Here is a 17850-nt window from a genome sequence, read left to right on the forward strand (position 1 = left end):
ACCAGTGTGTGAATGGGTGGATGACAGGTTATGTAAAGCGCTTTGGGGTCCTTAGGGACTAGAAAAGCGCTATATAAATACAGGCCATTTACCAAACATGAACAGGTAGAAGCTGCAGCTGCAGCCTGACTGCTGTTCAGCAGCAGCTCAGGTTATCACGGTGCTGGGTCAGCACTTCCTCAGCTTCAGCATCACTCTGCGTTCTTCGCTATTAGAGTTAGCATGCTGTTTGTGCAGGTGCTTGCTAAGAGCCAAAGTTGTGTTAACAGTATGATGCAGCTGTTTCTGTCCTGCAGCAGTCTCCACTTTACAATCGCGCTCTCGTCCTTTCTCCTACAATAATAAAAGTCTCGTCCATGTGCTCTAAACTGCGCTACTATTTCCTCCTCTGACACACGAGCTGAAATCAGCTGATTGTAGCGGGAGAACAGATAGGCAGGCATTTCTTCTTCACTCACCTGATCAGCTTTGTTCTCCAGTTCCTGCCCCACGGCATGCAAGCATGGAATAGGATTTTAACATGCTCACCTGCCATGTGAAAACTACCCCAGCAGTGCACTCAACCCAGAAACTGCTACAGACACACAGTGGAGTGTTTACATACAAACACTTATTTAATTAAACTCCTTCTTTACTGTATTTTATTTTTGTTTTTGTCATCTGACCTGTTTAGCTCTCTGATGTTGTATCTTAATGAGTTGGTAAATGTTTTCATGCTTTAACTGTTGTGCCACAATAATTTCCCAGATTCTGGGATAAATAAATTATTTCTCATCTCTTCTAATCTAATCTTAGCAACAAAACTTTGCAAATGTACATATCTATGACTGAGTCAGTGTAAAGAACAGACAGTTTACTGAAGCACTGACTTTGAGTGTTAAGGTTAATGATGACAGGATACCTCTGCCCTCTACGCCATGACAGCCATCCCAAAGGTAAAAGCTGTTTACTTAAATAAGTTGGGCTGCTTCATAATAACAGTCAAGAAGCTGTGTGTCATGGTCCTGGGCCATGTGGGCCCAGTATTCTTAGTTCCTTGTATTTTTGTATTTCGTTCCTTATTTAGGCCATGTTTTCTGAGTTGCCCTGTTGTGTTGTTCCCTAAGTGTTTTCCCTTCATGGCTTTTACCCCCTGTGTGCCCCTCTGTGTATCTGTGAGCCCTCGTCTCTCCTTATGTTTTATTCCATGTTTCCCCAGCCCATTATGTCTAAGTTCTCCCCGTGCTCTCTCTCCCCCCTGTGTGCCCTCTATGTATTTATGAGCCCTCGTCTCCCTTTGTGGTTGTTTCATGTTTCCCCAGCCCGTTATGTCTGTGTTTTCCCCGTGCTCTCTCTCCTCCTGTCTGAACCTCTGTGCCTGTACATGTCATGTTCAGTTCACCCCGCCCTGTCTCGTTATGATTATCAGTGTCACCTGTGTTCCCCGTGTGTGCCCACTTTCCTCGTTTACCCTCTGTGTATTTCTGTCTGAGTCTCCCTCTGTTCGGCGTCGCGTTCTCCCTCATGTTGTGTGTTATTCTCCCCGTGGTTCGGTTCCTTGTACATCTCATGCTTTAGTTTTCCCAGTTTTAGTTTATTTTGTATTGCTTCTCGTGGCCAGCAATAAAGCTGTGTTTTTGAGTTTATCCCCGTGTCTGTGAATCTGCATCTTGGGTCCTTCTCCTGCCTGCCACACAACGAATCATGACACTGTGAGAACAAAATCTTTTAACATATGATTTTTAAAAGAGGCTGATTTTAAATCTGTGGAAATCCAGCCAACATCTTTCAGTTATACAGTCATATTTGGTTATTGAAGGCATCTCCATGGCACACGTTATGAAAAACACATGGCACACACAATGAGGCAGAAAGCTGCTCCATGCAGTCGTCTGCTGTGGTAATTTATGTACATTAAGGGAATTCCATGCTCCAAAATTGCTCACTGGCAGCCTCCCAGTGTCCTGATTTAAACCCTGCACTTTGTAGCACAGAGAAAGCTGAAACTACTACTGTGGCTTTCGTAATAGGAAACTTTCTACAGGTTCTCATTAGTACTGACTCAACATTTGGCTAGTCGTGGACACAGCATCTGTTAGACCTTAAGAAGAGGGGCTCTGGTAGCTCTGCTCTTTAGCTGGTAATAAACATCGTATAGGCACAAGTAAGAACATGACAATCAGTTAATCAGAACTTGATATGCAGCTCTTCATGAAAGATTTGGGAGCTAAAAACGATGTGTAGATGCAAAGCTTCTAAGTTTTCTTGATGGCTTTTGAGCTCTTTCAGTGTTTTCTGTGTCTTCATGTAAAATGCTCAGACATCAGGGCTCGGTGGGACTGAGCAGTAAGAATCGACCCCACACACTGTGATAGGTCAAAGGGATGTATCCCGCAGAAAAGCCGTGAATCACCTTCAACATTTTCAAAATATATTCCCATTGAACAGATTTCCCCATTTGCTGTATTAGCGTGTTTTGCGCAGGACATCCTTCACATCTGAGATGTGTAAGTTCGAATATCACTTCTGTGTCCATCGTCAAAACGAAAGAAATCCCTGAGATACAGATACAGTCATTTTACTTTGAAATCCTCCCATCGGACATGTTTCCTGCTGAAGTGTATCTAACTTGACGCAGCGCAGGACCACCGCAGCATCCAGGAGGAGACTGAAGTGTGAAGAGAGGGCTGACGAGCTGCAGCTTGTGAGGTGAGTGTAGATACTGTGGAGGTGGGTGTTTGAGGATTATGAACCACAGTCCACGTTTGTCCGTGTGAGCTGTGAGGCGGTGGTCAGCTCCTCTGTGTTTGCAGTGAGGTCTGTTTCAAGGTTAGTTTTACGAGCAGTGATTCGTGTTCTCGTAGAGACACGGGATGAGGCTGTGGGGACTCGGTATCCTGCCACACAGCGGAGTTACGTCGTTGTTTATAGTTATTCATATTTAAAATGAGTGTGAATGAAGCGGCTGTAGGCCTGAGCCAGCAGCGTCCTTGAGCAGTGAAGGACAGAGCTGCATCAGCAGGGATGCAGTGACGTCAGCGATGCTCCGTAAGCCTCTGTTGATGCACTAATCACCAACAGGAACTACATTTATGACGTCGACGATTATTAATCCTCGTGATTCCTTATGTGGCTTTCATCGTCCTGGGGTGTGGAGCCCAGCCCGCTGTCGTGCGTGGCCTAGTGCCCGTAAAGCCGGTCTCTAGACGAGCATTAGCATCTTTAGCCTGTTCTAGCATCATCCGTTTACTTACAGCACACGAGTGAGACATAGACCTGCTAAAACCAGACTCCTGCCAGTGCATTCATCCTCTATACGATTTATGAGGTGTGTGTGGTGTTTCCTGTCTGTGGCGTGTCAGTGGGACTTTTGGTTTTTACAGTGCACTCGTCTTATTTGACTTCCTGCTGCTGCAGGACGCTTCCATCAGCACCGTGCAGTTTAAAGTGCGTGCCTGAGAGCTTGTACAAAAAGAGCTGATAATGGACAGATGCAAGATTATCCATACACCCTCATACAATCAGGAGGATGTTGCATCTCATTGTGTAGAGGCTGTAGCAGCCAAACAACAACGGTCAAATCCACATTTCAGTGTTTTTCTCAAAACAGATTTCCCACTTTATTCTCAAATTGACCAACAATATTTTTTTGTTGGTCCTAATACTGCGTCTTATGTCTGTGGTGTGTGGGAGGTGACCCCGATGAAGCCCACACAGAGAGGACAGGTGTAGAAATGCCCCCAGCAGGGTTTTCACCTGCAGCTTGAAGCCGCTCTCAAACAGTTTAAAGACACAAATAACTATTTGATTATTTTACAGATAAAACACTGAAGAAAATGATTAGTAACTGCAGCCCGTATAAACCTGAAACCATACTACGCTTTATTATAGGAAAGTCTGAAGAGGGCAGCCAAGTATAATGAGACTGTGGTATATTTGCTATATTATCTAGTTATTGTGCACTGTGTACTTGTTATTGAACCTTCCTGTCGTTGCTGCAGTGTTTGTTGATCCTAGCTGAGGTGGAGTGCAGAGGTCATCATGGGGGAACTGTTCAGAAGTGAGGAGATGACTCTGGCCCAGCTCTTTCTCCAGTCAGAGGCAGCCTACTGCTGTGTGAGCGAGCTGGGAGAACTGGGCATGGTCCAGTTTAGAGATGTGAGTATGAATGGTGCCAGACTGACACTGACATGTAGAAGTCATTTTTGATTATCATGGTGTAAGCTGGTTTTAGTGAATGACAAATTCCAATAATACATTTTGAAACATGTATTTCTGGTCTTTTTCTAACAACAGCTGAATCCAGATGTAAACGTGTTCCAGCGCAAGTTTGTGAATGAAGTGAGGAGATGCGAGGAGATGGACAGGAAGCTGAGTGAGTGCTGCTGAGTCTGACTCACTTTCTGTTCCCTTGTTGTGGTAACGAGGTAATCACCGAGTTTCCTTGATGAACAGGGTTTGTTGAGAAGGAGATCAAAAAAGCCAACATCCCGACAGTGGACACTGGAGAGAACCCGGAAGTACCTTTTCCCAGAGACATGATTGATCTGGAGGTAATCAGCCATTTCCAAAACAGTGTTTCCTTCTTGTCCATCGCTTTTATTGAGTTGGTACAAAATGTTGTATCTATCAAAATAACGTATCAACATTATCACAATTAACTGTGTGTGTTTGGCAGGCCACATTTGAGAAGCTGGAGAATGAACTAAAGGAGATAAACACCAACCAGGAAGCCCTGAAGAAGAACTTCCTGGAGCTGACGGAGCTCAAACACATCCTCCACCGAACGCAGCAGTTTTTTAACGAGGTTTGCTCACACGTACACTACACAGAAGAACAAAGAGTGGCTTTGTTTACGCATCGATTAAGGCAGCAGTTCCCTGTCAGACAGCAGACGATGACATTAGCTTTGCAGCTACAACATTGTCTGGAGCCGCCTGCTGTGCCTCCAGAATGTTTGGGACAAACACAGTTTTGCAGGTTTACCTCTGAACACTGGATTGTAAATCAAACATCGAGTATCTCATTGAAGTGCAGACATTTTTGAGAGATTTTATTTAAGAACTGCAGCTATGTCCATAAACAGTCCACAGCCTTCAAGTTTCTGGGACAGTGGACTGACAGCAGATCAGTCAGCTGTCAGTGGTGCAGGCCTGGTGAGGCCAGAGGAAGCAGACACAACCTCTGAAGTTGATTTAAAGTCTTGACTTAGTGTTTTATGCCTTTCGCTGCTTTTAAATGTAATTTTAAATACGAGACTGAAAGAGATGTTAGTGCAGGTGAGGGCGGGCATCATTAGGCTGGATAAACCTACAGCGTCAGACAGGCAGGAGGCGGTTAACTCAACATGGATGACTGAGAGAAGACAAAGTGCATGATGGCAGAATTATTTCCATGATTAGGAAAAAACCCTTTCATAACACGTAACCAGGACAGAAACACTCAGGCAGGCGTGTCCCCGTCAGAGTCTACCGCCACCGTTAGCCTAGTTTACAACAAAGCACTGATTACTCTCACAGTCTGTACACAGACATACTGGGACGGGTGGAACCAAAGTGACCAGTGGTGCAGTGAAGGGCTCAGACACTGATAACACAGCACACCACAGTGCAAAGGACCCAAAACTAACTGCAAAAGCATGATGGGAAAAACTTCAATATCAGAGTCAGTCATTAATGTGAGGCCAGCTTTTCTGTTACTGGGCACCAGAGTGGATGCAGACAGACCCACAAACCAGCTGCTCTGGGACTTTTCTGTCCTGGCCTGGTCCCAGTTCTGTTCGTGGTTATAGTGTGGAGCTCCTGTTTCCCGCTGTCTCTGTGTTACCTTACTTCCTGTTTTATTTTGGTAGTCTGTTGTCCAGTGTGTGTTGCACTCAGTTTTACTGCCTTGTTTTCACCTGTATGTTTGCACACCTGTTCCCTTGTGTGTCTATGCTGTATGGCCTCAGTCCTGCCTTTGTCCTTCTTGTACTGTGTGCGCTCTGGCAGTGATGTATTCGTTGTTTTATTTAATCAGGATCACTTTCCTGTTGAACAAATACTATAAGCTTCTTCAGTTTCCCATTCCATGCACCTGCTCTGTCCCAGGTCACATGAGTCTGTGCAACAAATTTGTGACTAGCTGACCTAAAAACGGCTTTCGAACATAAAATGTAAAAGAATGGTTCTAGTAGTCACAGCACTCTGCAGTAACTCACTGGAACATGTGTTAACTCTTTATTTGATGTTTCACACCCTGTGCAGCTGTTACAGGCCTTGCAGCGGCAGTGCAAAAGTCTTTGTGTGATGCATGGGCCTAACTGCTAACTTCCTACACCTGATGAGGTGCTTTTTGTTATTTTGTTGGCAGATGGAGGATCCTAACCTGCTGGAGGAGTCATCGGCTCTGATGGAGGGTAGTGAGGGGGGCCGCGGGGCCCCACTCAGACTGGGGTAAATAATAAGGATAAATGTATAAAGTAACATCAATTTAAAAACTAAAAATGATCTTCTGGCTCTCTCATGGAAAGTGATCCTGGGGAACTATAAAGTCCACAGTGAAGGAATGGTTAATGGTGAAAGGACTTCCTCTTATGAGCACTTTATACAACGCGCCTCGTTCACACAAGCAGAAGGGCTTTCTCTCTAACACTCACACTCCACTGGATGCATCAGAGAGCAACTTGGGGTTAGCATCTTGTCGAACAGTGTTTGGCAGGCAGACTGGAGCAGGCAGGGATCGAACCGTCAACCTTCTGATTAGTAGATAACCTGCTGTACCTGCTGAGCTACAGTCAGTCTAAACATCAGAAAAAGCCAACCTTATCTGCTGATGCAAGCGGAGCTAGATGCTAAATGCTCACCACAGTACTGAAGAAGTACTGAGACTGTTGTCTCTTATAACTGCTCTCTCTGGGAGTTTGCATGTTTAGCTCATTTGGCTAAAGGCGTGTCGGCACAGTACTCGTCAGAATTTCATCAAATATATGATCCTGATCCCTTAGTGCAGGGATAGGCAACTCCAGGCCTCGAGCGCTGGTGTCCTGCAGGTTTTAGATCTCCCCCTGGGTCAACACACCTGAATCTAATGATGAATTCGTTATCAGGCCTCTGGAGAACTTCAAGACATGTTGAGGAGGTCATTGAGCCATTTCAATCAGCTGTGTTGGACCAAGGACACGTCTCAAACCTGCAGGACACCGGCCCTTGAGGCCTGGAGTTGGACACCTGTGTCTTAGTGGATCTCAAGGTCACATTTGTCACTCGTGAACTGTGATCGATTATAAGCTGCAACGTTTCTGTCGTGCTGGTTTCGTGTCTGTGCAGTTTTGTGGCTGGAGTGATCAGCAGGGAGAGGATTCCCACCTTTGAGCGGATGCTGTGGAGGGTGTGCCGTGGTAATGTCTTTTTAAGGAAGGCAGAGATCGAGGACCCACTAGAAGACCCCACCACAGTGAGTATACTAACAGTGGAGCTGTGGAGAGTAGTAGTGAGAACAGAATTTCAAACAAGAATGGGATAATAAAGCAGATGAATAATACATGTGGGGTTGAACACAGAGCACTATCTAATGTTTCGTTCCCTCTCAACAGGGAGACCAAGTCCACAAGTCAGTGTTCATCATCTTCTTCCAGGGTGACCAGCTGAAGAACCGGGTGAAGAAGATCTGTGAGGGGTGGGTGTTGCATGAAAAACCGTTGCTGCTGTCACTGTTAGGTTTTAGAATGTAGAATCACGCAGCGTCATGCTTATGTTTAGTCCTGACACCGTTTCACGATCACATAGTAGCATCACAGCTGAGTGCTAGTGAAGGTGGGAATGTGAGCGCTGTGTGACAGCTGTAAATCCACAGAGTGGAACATTTTCTGTAGAGAGTGACACACATGTCCCGTCTGTCTGTCGTCACGAAAGGCTTTGATCTTATTCTAGTGAAATGTACGACATGTCCAGTGTAACATGGCCTGTGATAAAGTCAGGGAGGGGCGGGGCCATCTGCTGTGTTGCACGCTGTGTGGTCAGACTGACTGTGGCGCTCCTGCAGGTTCCGTGCGTCGCTCTACCCCTGCCCAGAGACCCCGCAGGAGAGGAAGGAGATGCTGGCTGGAGTCAACAGCCGCATCGATGACCTCCAAATGGTAAGTTATGTGTGCTCTACAGGCATCAGCCAAATGCTTACAGTCTTGTAAAAATAAAGCAGAGGGGAGGAGTCGACCCTGGACAGATGCCGCAGAGCTGTTAGCTGTGCACTTCTTTTGCTCACTAAACCAGATGAAATCCATGAGACGCTCTGGCTCCTGCACCTTTCCTTGAGAACATTTATTTCCAGTCAAATTACAAAGGCCCTTGTAGTGTAGACAGGCTTCATTGTGCTACACGTCTTATCTCTGAAAGAGCCGCGTCCTTTATGTGCTGTGGTTCCCCCGTTTCTCCTTATTAAGACAGGAAAAAAGCCTGTTCTGCTTGAAAGGTCTGCACCGGTCTGATGCTGCCAGACGCCCTGCCACAGCAGAGCCGAGCAGTACACTGAAATACAAGTTGTGTGAATGAATATGACGGAGGTTTTCTGCACTGCTAAAACTGCACATTTCAAACTTCAACAAGAAAACGTGAAAAATCAAAGAAGCGTGCGTCAGGTTAACAGAATGAAACATCCTTCCACGCTGATGCTGTAGGTGCTGAACCAAACCGAGGACCACCGTCAGCGAGTGCTGCAGGCTGCTTCTAAGACCATGCGGGTGTGGTTCATCAAGGTGAGGAAGATGAAGGCCATCTACCACACGCTGAACCTCTGCAACATCGACGTCACGCAGAAGTGTCTGATAGCTGAGGTGTGGTGTCCTGTCTCAGACCTGGACTCTATCCAGTTTGCTCTGCGCAGAGGAACGGTGAGTTTGGTCCTGTCTCTGCAGCCTGTCGCACATTTCTCTGTTCTGCTTCTCGTGCTGTGCATCTGAGCCCACAGACACCCACGGTCACAAACCTGGACTCAGGTTGGGATCTCTAGTCCTACTTTGGAGAATTTTTATAAAGTAAGCAAAAAGAAACTAGAATGTCTCCAAAGAGAATCGCTGTGTCTTAGTTAGGAGTCAACTTTATTGTCATTACACATGTATAAATACGGGTGAACCAAGTGCAGTTTGCATCTAATCAGAAGTGCAAAGAGCAGATGATGTTGTTGAAATGTTCCCATAGTTACTACCCAGCAGTAAGTCAGTAAAACTTTATGGCACCTTTTAAGAAATACAGTCACGAAGTGCTTCACAAGAGCCAACAATGCATAAAAAACGTGAATACAAAACAGGTTTAAAACAATATGTTTTTAACTGGAGGCGACTGATCTGAAGTCCGAAGAGAGAGTTCCAGAGCGTGGGCCCACTGAACACACGGCTCTGATCCTTTTGTGTTCAGCTCAGTGTGGGGCGCCGCAAGCCGGCCCTGGTCACAGGACCACGAGGTACACATGGGTGCAGAAGCTCTCTGATATAAACTAGTGCCTGCACATGAAACGCTCTCCATGTTAATAAAAGAATCTTATATTGCACGCTGAAATAAACCAGAAGCCAGTGCAGCTGCATCAGGATTTTGTCGAAGCCTGTCGGGATCATTCTGAGCAAACGCTCTACGGAGGTTTTGCTAAGACACGTGTGCACTGCAGGAATCCAAATGTGATGAAACAACAGCGTGAATAATCATTTCCAGTTCAGGACGTGACACAGTGCAGCTTATGTTTGAGATGATAAACACAGGAAGGAGTCACAGAACCAACACGTCCAAGTGTCTCCTTTATCCCAGACACATGTTTCTGCTGCACAGACAGTTATTTCAGTTTGTCTCGATTTAGTTGAAGAAAACTGTCTGTACAGCTGAATATCATCTGCATAGCAGAGATAAGAGATGTCTGAGCAGAATGGAAGGGAATGTATAGAAAAACACTTCTATATGTCATATTTTACATTTAAGTTGGCACAGGGCAACAAAAGCCTCAGAAAGCTGCGTAATGCTTAAAGAACACCTGACGGGGAATCTCCCTCTTTAGACTAATAAGTTACCTCAGCGGTCCCAAACCTTTTTTGCACCACGGACCAATATTTTCACGGACCGGCCTTTAAGGTGTCGTGGATAAATCCAACACAATAAAGTGATAGGACCGAGACACAAACTGTGGTATCTTGCACCAGTACCAAGAGAAGATTTATTCATAGCACACGGGAAAAGACCCAGGGAAACCGAGTTAATGATCAAAACCATAAATTTCACACCTGAGCCTCAATTCTTGGTACCAAACGAGCCCCCGTGGGTTGGGGACCGCTGATAGTTGGATGAGGACAGTATCTGAGAGATGCTCTGTGTTTAGCTGTAAAGACAACGTTCACTGGTCTGTGGACCTGTGGATAAGGAACATGGCCATGTTCTTGGTACAGGGCGAGGTCACAGTGACTGTGAAACTCACTGAGGTCTGAGGTTTTCTAAACGAGGCTTTATTTCACAGGAGAGGAGTGGATCAACAGTGCCCTCCATCCTAAACAGGATGCAGACCAAACAGACTCCACCCACCTTCAACAAGACCAACAAGTTCACATCAGGCTTCCAGAATATTGTGGACGCCTACGGCATCGGAAGTTACCGGGAAATCAATCCAGGTCATTGGCTCATATTGAAATGACTGTTCATTCAAACTTGTGATTGTGACTGCAGTGAATGTGAAGCTCTCGCTGACTCTGCAGCAGTTCAGTGTTCAGGCCAAACTAATCGAGTGTCAACCAAACGAACAGAGTGATTTTGGTTCTGTTACAAAGGATTCGTTACTTTGTGTGTAAAATTTGCTTCTAGCCAAACATTTTAGTGAAGTTTCAGCAGCAGAGTTGGATGATGGTTGTTTGGATCCCTGTGTGCCTACAGCTCCGTACACCATCATCACCTTTCCCTTCCTGTTTGCTGTCATGTTTGGTGACATGGGCCACGGCCTGTTGATGACCTGCGCTGCCCTCTACCTGGTCATTCGAGAGAGTCGCCTCCTCGCCCAGAAGAGTGACAATGAGGTACGTTAACACAAGTAGAAGTAATCCAATATAGTAAATCATCGTTGTTCAGTCAGTGAGCAGAAGCATCATATTCCAGTGTTTTCTGTTTGCTTCTGTAGATGTTCAACATGATTTTTGCTGGGCGCTACATCATCCTCCTGATGGGGATCTTCTCCGTCTACACAGGCGTCATTTACAATGACTGTTTCTCTAAGTCACTCAACATGTTTGGGTCTGGCTGGAGTGTCAGGCCCATGTTTGGCCCCAAAGGAGCCAACTGGACGTGAGTTCAGGCTTTTTCTGCATCACAAATGAAGTTTAGATTTCCACTTTTCCTGTTTGTGACCACTACCAGACTAAAACCAGTACTGAATGTCATCCCCAGCACTAACTCGAAGCAGCCAACTAGAAGATTAAACTTACTTCAGTCTCCAAGAAATAACTGAAAACACTATTGTTACGACCCGGCTGTAGCTGGGACGTAACAGCTAAACCTTTAAAATGACCAACAGTAGCACAAACACAGCCTCAGAGGAAAAAACGAATCTGATGCATGTAATCCAGTTCAGTGTGTGAGCCTGCAGGAACCTAAAGGAGGCTTCTGTAGTCAGAGCGGGCAGGGATCTGGTCACTTGTTCAGCTGCTTGTTAACAGTTATCTAATCAGCCAATCACTCACTTTGAACACGGCATGGTTGTTGTGCCAGACGGTCTGGTCCGCTGAGATCATCTCAGTGAGCAGCAGCTCTTTGGTGAAAATGCCTGTTTGATGTCAGCGCTAACAGGAAGGTAGCAGTAAGTTAATAACATGCAGGAGAGCATCTCTGCACAAACTCTCATATTTAAGAGTGTTAGAATTTAAATGCAGCAAAGCTAATTATACAAAACACAAGATAACTGACTGTCAAAGTAAGACAGGAAGTCAACGTCATCATATGGGTCCAACCTGTTACTAGCCAGGTGTAACTAAAGAAGTGGCCAGTGTGTGTGTGTTGGCAGGTTCGTGCTCTAAACTGTTTCTCATCTTGCAGCATGGATTGTAGTTCTTCTCCTTCCGTCTGTCCTAGGTCTGAGACTCTTGATGGAAATGCAGTTCTCCAGTTAGATCCTGCTATTCCCGGCGTGTTCGGTGGACCTTATCCACTCGGAATTGACCCGGTAAACAATACATGTACTCACTATAACAACTAAATCAAATTACCGGCTCTAATTGTCTCCAGTGCACGACAACCTGCTCATTTCATCTTGGGCTGGTGAAATCAGTGATAGGAATGCCAATAATCCAGTTTGTGAGCCAAGCAACAATCGATCCTGTCAGAGCTCCATAGCTGTCGGTCCTGTGTTACAGAGATGATTAAACACTCCACAGATGTGAGACCGTGTGACACAATGAGTCACCAGCCCCTGAACCCTGTCTGAGAAAACTGCAGTATCCAGTAGGGCTGGGCCACATCATACCGTTCACGGTGATACCAGTATAATGTTGGGCAACGATAAGAAAATGAGATATCGCGATAGAATATGGGTAAAACGCGCAGGCGCAGTGCCTTTGTTTTCATACGCGCATGACGGAAAAAGCATGGCGGCGAAAGTGGATCGTTGAGTGAAACAGATGAACCAGAACTGGTTTGTAAAAATGCTGTAACTTCACTGGTGTGGAACTGGTTTAGCTTTCGTCCGTCAGATACACAACAAAGCACTTTTTTTGGTAGCGCATGCTAGCGGGCCGTCGTTATTACCGTGTTGTTTGGAAAATACGGCACACTTAAAATCACTCCTTTGATTTTTCTGAAAGTCGACAGAGCCCCTTATAATCCCGTGTGCCTTATGTATGAACTCTGGTTGTGTTTACTGACCTCGAAACGATTTTATGTGCACGGCGCTCGAAAATCTGTCAAATGTTTCAGTACGACTTTGCTGAGCTACGAAGCCGCACCGCTTGATGGATTGTGGGAGCATTACGGCTATCGTAGGCGGAGCCTCGCGGAGTGATATGTACTGTGCTTCAGCATAATGTTACCGTGTTATGTGTGTATAACTGTTTTTAAGTTTTGTGGATGTTATACATGGTTATGCTGAGGATGTGTCGGCCAGTTTCCACTGGAAATGCCTTTTGGTTAAACTGTCAGCGAGGAATTTGCATTTGCACTGTTACGTGTTTATATAACTTTAATGCACTTAAACAGCTGCTTGTTTAAGTGAAAATACATTGATGGGGTTTTTTTTCACTAATAAAGTTGTGGAGTTGTAAAGTATTTTGTCTCGTGTCAAGTACATCGTCAGTTATATCGTTATCGCAAATTTTCAGATGTATATCGTAGAGCTGGGCGATATATCGAGTTTTTAAAACATATCGATATATTTTTATACGAGATATAAGATGTGACAATATCCTTTATATCGATATAGTCTATGTTACGTTATAATTATAGTTGTGGAGCCGCAAGTTTGCCTCTCTTTCGTCCACTTTTGTCTCTACGCAACGTTACTCCGCCTCGCCTTCACTGAAGACAACTCCCCCTTCTCCCCCATCGCTTCACGTGCAGGCAGCGACAAGATGGACACGGCAAATCTCCGTTAACGAGTTACTGTGCATCGCCCCATGCGTGGGGCTGGACAGCGTCAACGTGTTAACGAGCTAACCATGCTAACGAGCTAACCGCGCTAACGAGCTAACCGCGCTAACCCTAAAATCCTTTCATTCTCTCAAAAGTTGACAGTGCGCCTTATGTATGAATTCTGGTTGTGCTTGATGGCCGCAAACCGATTTTATGTGGTACACGGCGCTCAGCAATCTGTCAAAAATGTTTGAGTACGACTTTGGTAAGCTACGGAGCTGCACCGCTTGATAGATTGTCGGCGCATTACGGCTACCGAGGAGCTTCGTGGAGTGATACGTACTGTGCTTCAACGTAATATTACCGTACTGTGTGTGTATAAGGACCATAAATGGCACCTGTAAGAGACGTGGTTATGAAGCGGATTTCAAACTCCAGGCTGTCAGTCACACAGTAAAACTTGGGAACCGAGCAGCTGTGAAATCTGTCTGTCTTTGTTATTACGCTCAGCGTCTTTTAGTTTACATTTTGACTGCACAATTGTGAGCTCTTTGTTTAGCACAAAAACAACATTGTTTTCTTTTATTTATGGAGCATTATTATTTAATGAATGCTCATAATTTAATTTTGAGTAATTTTTCATGTACATCTGTGCTGTATGTTAATAAAAGTGCCTGTGTGACATCTGGGACACAGCTTTGACTAAGAACTCTCTTTTTGTTCTTACTTTATGGCTTAAAAAAATATCGAGATATACATCTTATATCGCCATCCAGCTAAAAAATATCGAGATATGAATTTTGGGTCATATCGCCCAGCCCTAGTATATCGTGATAAATACTTTTGGTCATATCGCCTCATATCCAGCTCCAGAGCTGTTTCATAAACTAACAACTGTACCTTTAAAAAAGACCATCTGTCTGAGATCACTGAGAGGTCAGCACAGACCTGTATGTCAGCCTGTTTGTACTTGTGTCAGAGTAGCAGGGTGCTCTTCGTTGAACCTGCTGTGTGCTCTCTGCAGATCTGGAATATTGCCACCAACAAGCTGACTTTCCTCAACTCCTTTAAGATGAAGATGTCCGTCATCCTGGGCGTCATCCACATGATATTTGGAGTGTCTCTCAGCCTCTTCAACCACCTGTAAGAGTCACACTGAGGGCTGATACTGAATGTTCAAACACTTTTAAGGTTGTGTGCCGTCTAGCTTCATATTCACAGCTGATCATTTTCAAACAGGTACCATGCTGTTCTGTTGTTCATGTGTGACCTCACTGCGCTGCAGGTACTTCAAGAAGCCTCTGAACATTTTCCTGGGCTTCATCCCAGAGATTGTCTTCATGTCGAGCTTGTTTGGCTACCTTGCCCTGCTGATCTTCTACAAGTGGACAGCCTACACCGCCCGGACTTCCAAGGATGCTCCCAGCCTGCTCATCCACTTTATCAACATGTGTCTCTTCAACTACGGTGACCCCACCAGCAAACGCCTCTACGAGGGACAGGTGCTCCTTCCATTACCCACCCTCTCCTAACATATCCGCGTCACACTGACATGTTAGAGTCGTGCATGGACGTTCTCTCAGCAGTTCTACAGAGCAAACAGATATTTCATTGTGCTTTACTTTCCTGATGACCTTTTTTCAGAAACTTGAGGTCGAGCTTCACTGTAGAACAAAAACAAACAGAGCAGCTTGGAGCAGTTTGAGCTTTGCTTATTGATACCATCTCATAACGGTGCAGGTCGTGTCGTTCTGTCAGTATGCCGAGGTTTTAAATTGTTAATTTTTTTTGCAGTTTTAAATCGAGGTGTGTGTGTGTGTGTGTGTGTGTGTGTGTGTGTGTGTGTGTGTGTGTGTGTGTGTGTGTGTGTGTGTGTGTGTGTGATTTGAAATTCCTTATCATTCTCACCTCTCAGTATGATGGTTGTGCTGCTGGCACCTAGTGGGGTTCATTTATATACTATATATTATAACACAGTATACAACAGTTCCACCTTAAAACATGAACATGGACAACCTGCACGGATGCTTTGTTGTTAGTGAAACGCTCTAGTGGTACAGTTGGGGTCAGGTATATACATTCATTACGGGGCTTAAAATCATGGTAATTTTGGCTTTTAATGATTCCTTTGAGTTGTTTTCAGCATCTTTCATCTTTAATGACTAAGAAAAATAATTCAGTGCACAAGTTTGAATTTATTTAGGATTTTCTCATTTTAAAAAACCAAAAACATTAAATTCCCCGCTCGCCTCTGCAGGCGGTCAGTCCTCCAAGCTCGGGTCCTCTACCAGAGGCCTGGGAGCTTGAGGGTCCTGCAGTATCTTAGCTGTTCCCAGGACTGCGCTCTTCTGGACAGAGATGTTGTTCCCGGGATCTGCTGGAGCCACTCGCCTAGCTTGGGAGTCACCGCACCTAGTGCTCCGATTACCACGGGGACCACCGTTACCTTCACCCTCCACATCCTCTCGAGCTCTTCTCTGAGCCCTTGGTATTTCTCCAGCTTCTCGTGTTCCTTCTTCCTGATATTGCTGTCATTTGAACCGCTACATCGATCACTACGGCCGTCTTCTTCTGTTTGTCTACCACCACTATGTCCGGTTGGTTAGCCACCACCATTTTGTCCGTCTGTATCTGGAAGTCCCACAGGATCTTAGCTCGGTCATTCTCCACCACCCTTGGGGGCATCTCCCATTTTGACCTCGGGACTTCCAGGTTATACTCGGCACAGATGTTCCTGTACACTATGCCGGCCACTTGGTTATGGCGTTCCATGTATGCCTTGCCTGCTAGCATCTTGCACCCTGCTGTTATGTGCTGGATTGTCTCTGGGGCATCTTTACACAGCCTGCACCTGGGGTCTTGCCTGGTGTGATAGACCCCAGCCTCTATGGATCTTGTGCTCAGAGCTTGTTCTTGTGCTGCCATGATTAGTGCCTCTGTGCTGTCTTTCAGTCCAGCTTTGTCCAGCCACTGGTAGGATTTCTGGATATCAGCCACCTCCTCTATCTGCCGGTGGTACATACCGTGCAGGGGCCTGTCCTTCCATGATGGTTCCTAGTCTCCCTCCTCTTTCTTAGGTTTCTGCTGCCTGAGGAGCATCTCCTTGGCAGATCCCGCACTTGATGCTGACTTGTGCTATGGGCTTGAGGTTGGCCTCCAGTGTTGCCTGCCACATCCCCATTGAGTTCCTGACGAAGGCTCTCAGGGTCCTGTTGATCTTGTACCGTTCTCGGCATTCCAGGATCCAGGTGTGGGGCATTGAGTCATAGGCCTCCTTGTAATCAGTCCAGGCAGTGCACAGGTTGGTCTCGGCTGACTGCTCAGTCGACCAGTAGCTGGTGTTTTGCGCCTCTGGTATTCTTGGCCCTTTCTGTGCCTTGCTCATGTATTGACCCATGTGCCTGTTCATCTTAGCTGCTATGATGCCTGACAGGAGCTTCCACGTGGTGCTGAGGCAGGTTATTGGTCGGTAGTTGGATGGGACCGGTCCCTTCTTGGGGTCCTTGGGGATCAGGACCGTCCGGCCTTCAGTTAGCCATTCCGGGTGTCTCTCGTTAACTAGCAGCTGGTTCATTTGTGCTGCCAGACGCTCGTGGAGTGCAGTCAGCTTCTTCAGCCAGTAGGCGTGAACCATGTCGGGGCCTGGTGCTGTCCAACTCTTCATACTGGAGACCCTTTCTTGGATGTCTGCCACTACAAGCTGTTGTTTAACAACATTAGTTGTTCATTAGTTATCAGTTCTTGTTGCAAGATGAAGGTGAAGCTCTGGCAGCAGTTGTAGTTTTTCTGTTATTTTTAGTTACATGTGATCGATTAGAGCATGTTAGGTTTTTAAAGCACAGCAGAGCTCGTATTTTGAAGTCTTGTGGGTTTCATTGTCAGTGTTTAGATGCAACAGACAATCTATTATGTTGTGCTCTGTATTTACAGTTTGAGGTACTGTTTTAGACCAAGACCTGTTTGTACAATGCTCATTTCTTAATTAACCTCTCTCTTTGAATCTTTAGGTGGCGATCCAGGTTTTGTTGGTGCTGATTGCCCTTGCATGTGTTCCCTGTATGCTGATTGTGAAAACTATGGTGCTTCGGCGTCAGCACCTGTGGAAAAAGCACCTGGTATGTGCATCTGACCACAACTAGAACCCTACTTCTATCTTTCATTACTGTTAAGTTACTGTTAAGATATAACCTTTTGTTTTCTTACTCCTGTCATTCATTTCAATGCACATTGTATTGTGTAACGTGGTTGGTTGTGCTGCCATGAAAACTGCTTAAAGCCAGCTTTGGAAACGTTGATATTTTAGCGAGAAATG

The 17850-nt window shown here is 45.6% G+C and overlaps 1 protein-coding gene across 4 annotated transcripts in view; it reads left to right on the forward strand.

Moving 5' to 3' along the window:
• Positions 1–2589: 2589 nt before the first annotated feature.
• The window catches only part of LOC147309024 (V-type proton ATPase 116 kDa subunit a 1-like), a 30641-nt gene continuing 15380 nt past the window's right edge, over positions 2590–17850 (forward strand). For all 4 annotated transcript variants that reach the window (XM_086272837.1, XM_086272838.1, XM_086272839.1 and 1 more), the window contains exons 1-17: positions 2590–2688; positions 3981–4137; positions 4276–4354; positions 4435–4532; positions 4658–4786; positions 6331–6413; positions 7287–7413; positions 7553–7635; positions 8002–8095; positions 8633–8845; positions 10450–10600; positions 10860–10999; positions 11101–11264; positions 12048–12138; positions 14563–14681; positions 14824–15040; positions 17546–17653. In XM_086272837.1, the coding sequence (XP_086128963.1) occupies positions 4021–4137; positions 4276–4354; positions 4435–4532; positions 4658–4786; positions 6331–6413; positions 7287–7413; positions 7553–7635; positions 8002–8095; positions 8633–8845; positions 10450–10600; positions 10860–10999; positions 11101–11264; positions 12048–12138; positions 14563–14681; positions 14824–15040; positions 17546–17653 (2013 nt within the window). In that variant the 5' untranslated portion in view covers positions 2590–2688; positions 3981–4020. The remainder of the gene's footprint in view (positions 2689–3980; positions 4138–4275; positions 4355–4434; positions 4533–4657; positions 4787–6330; positions 6414–7286; positions 7414–7552; positions 7636–8001; positions 8096–8632; positions 8846–10449; positions 10601–10859; positions 11000–11100; positions 11265–12047; positions 12139–14562; positions 14682–14823; positions 15041–17545; positions 17654–17850) is intronic.

Source organism: Aulonocara sp. 'chitande type north' Nkhata Bay, linkage group LG18, assembly GCF_057382095.1.
Source record: "Aulonocara sp. 'chitande type north' Nkhata Bay isolate Kocher_YH1m ecotype deep benthic linkage group LG18, A_spYH_male_GT1.1, whole genome shotgun sequence".
In the NCBI taxonomy this organism is placed as follows: Eukaryota; Metazoa; Chordata; class Actinopteri; order Cichliformes; family Cichlidae; genus Aulonocara; species Aulonocara sp. 'chitande type north' Nkhata Bay.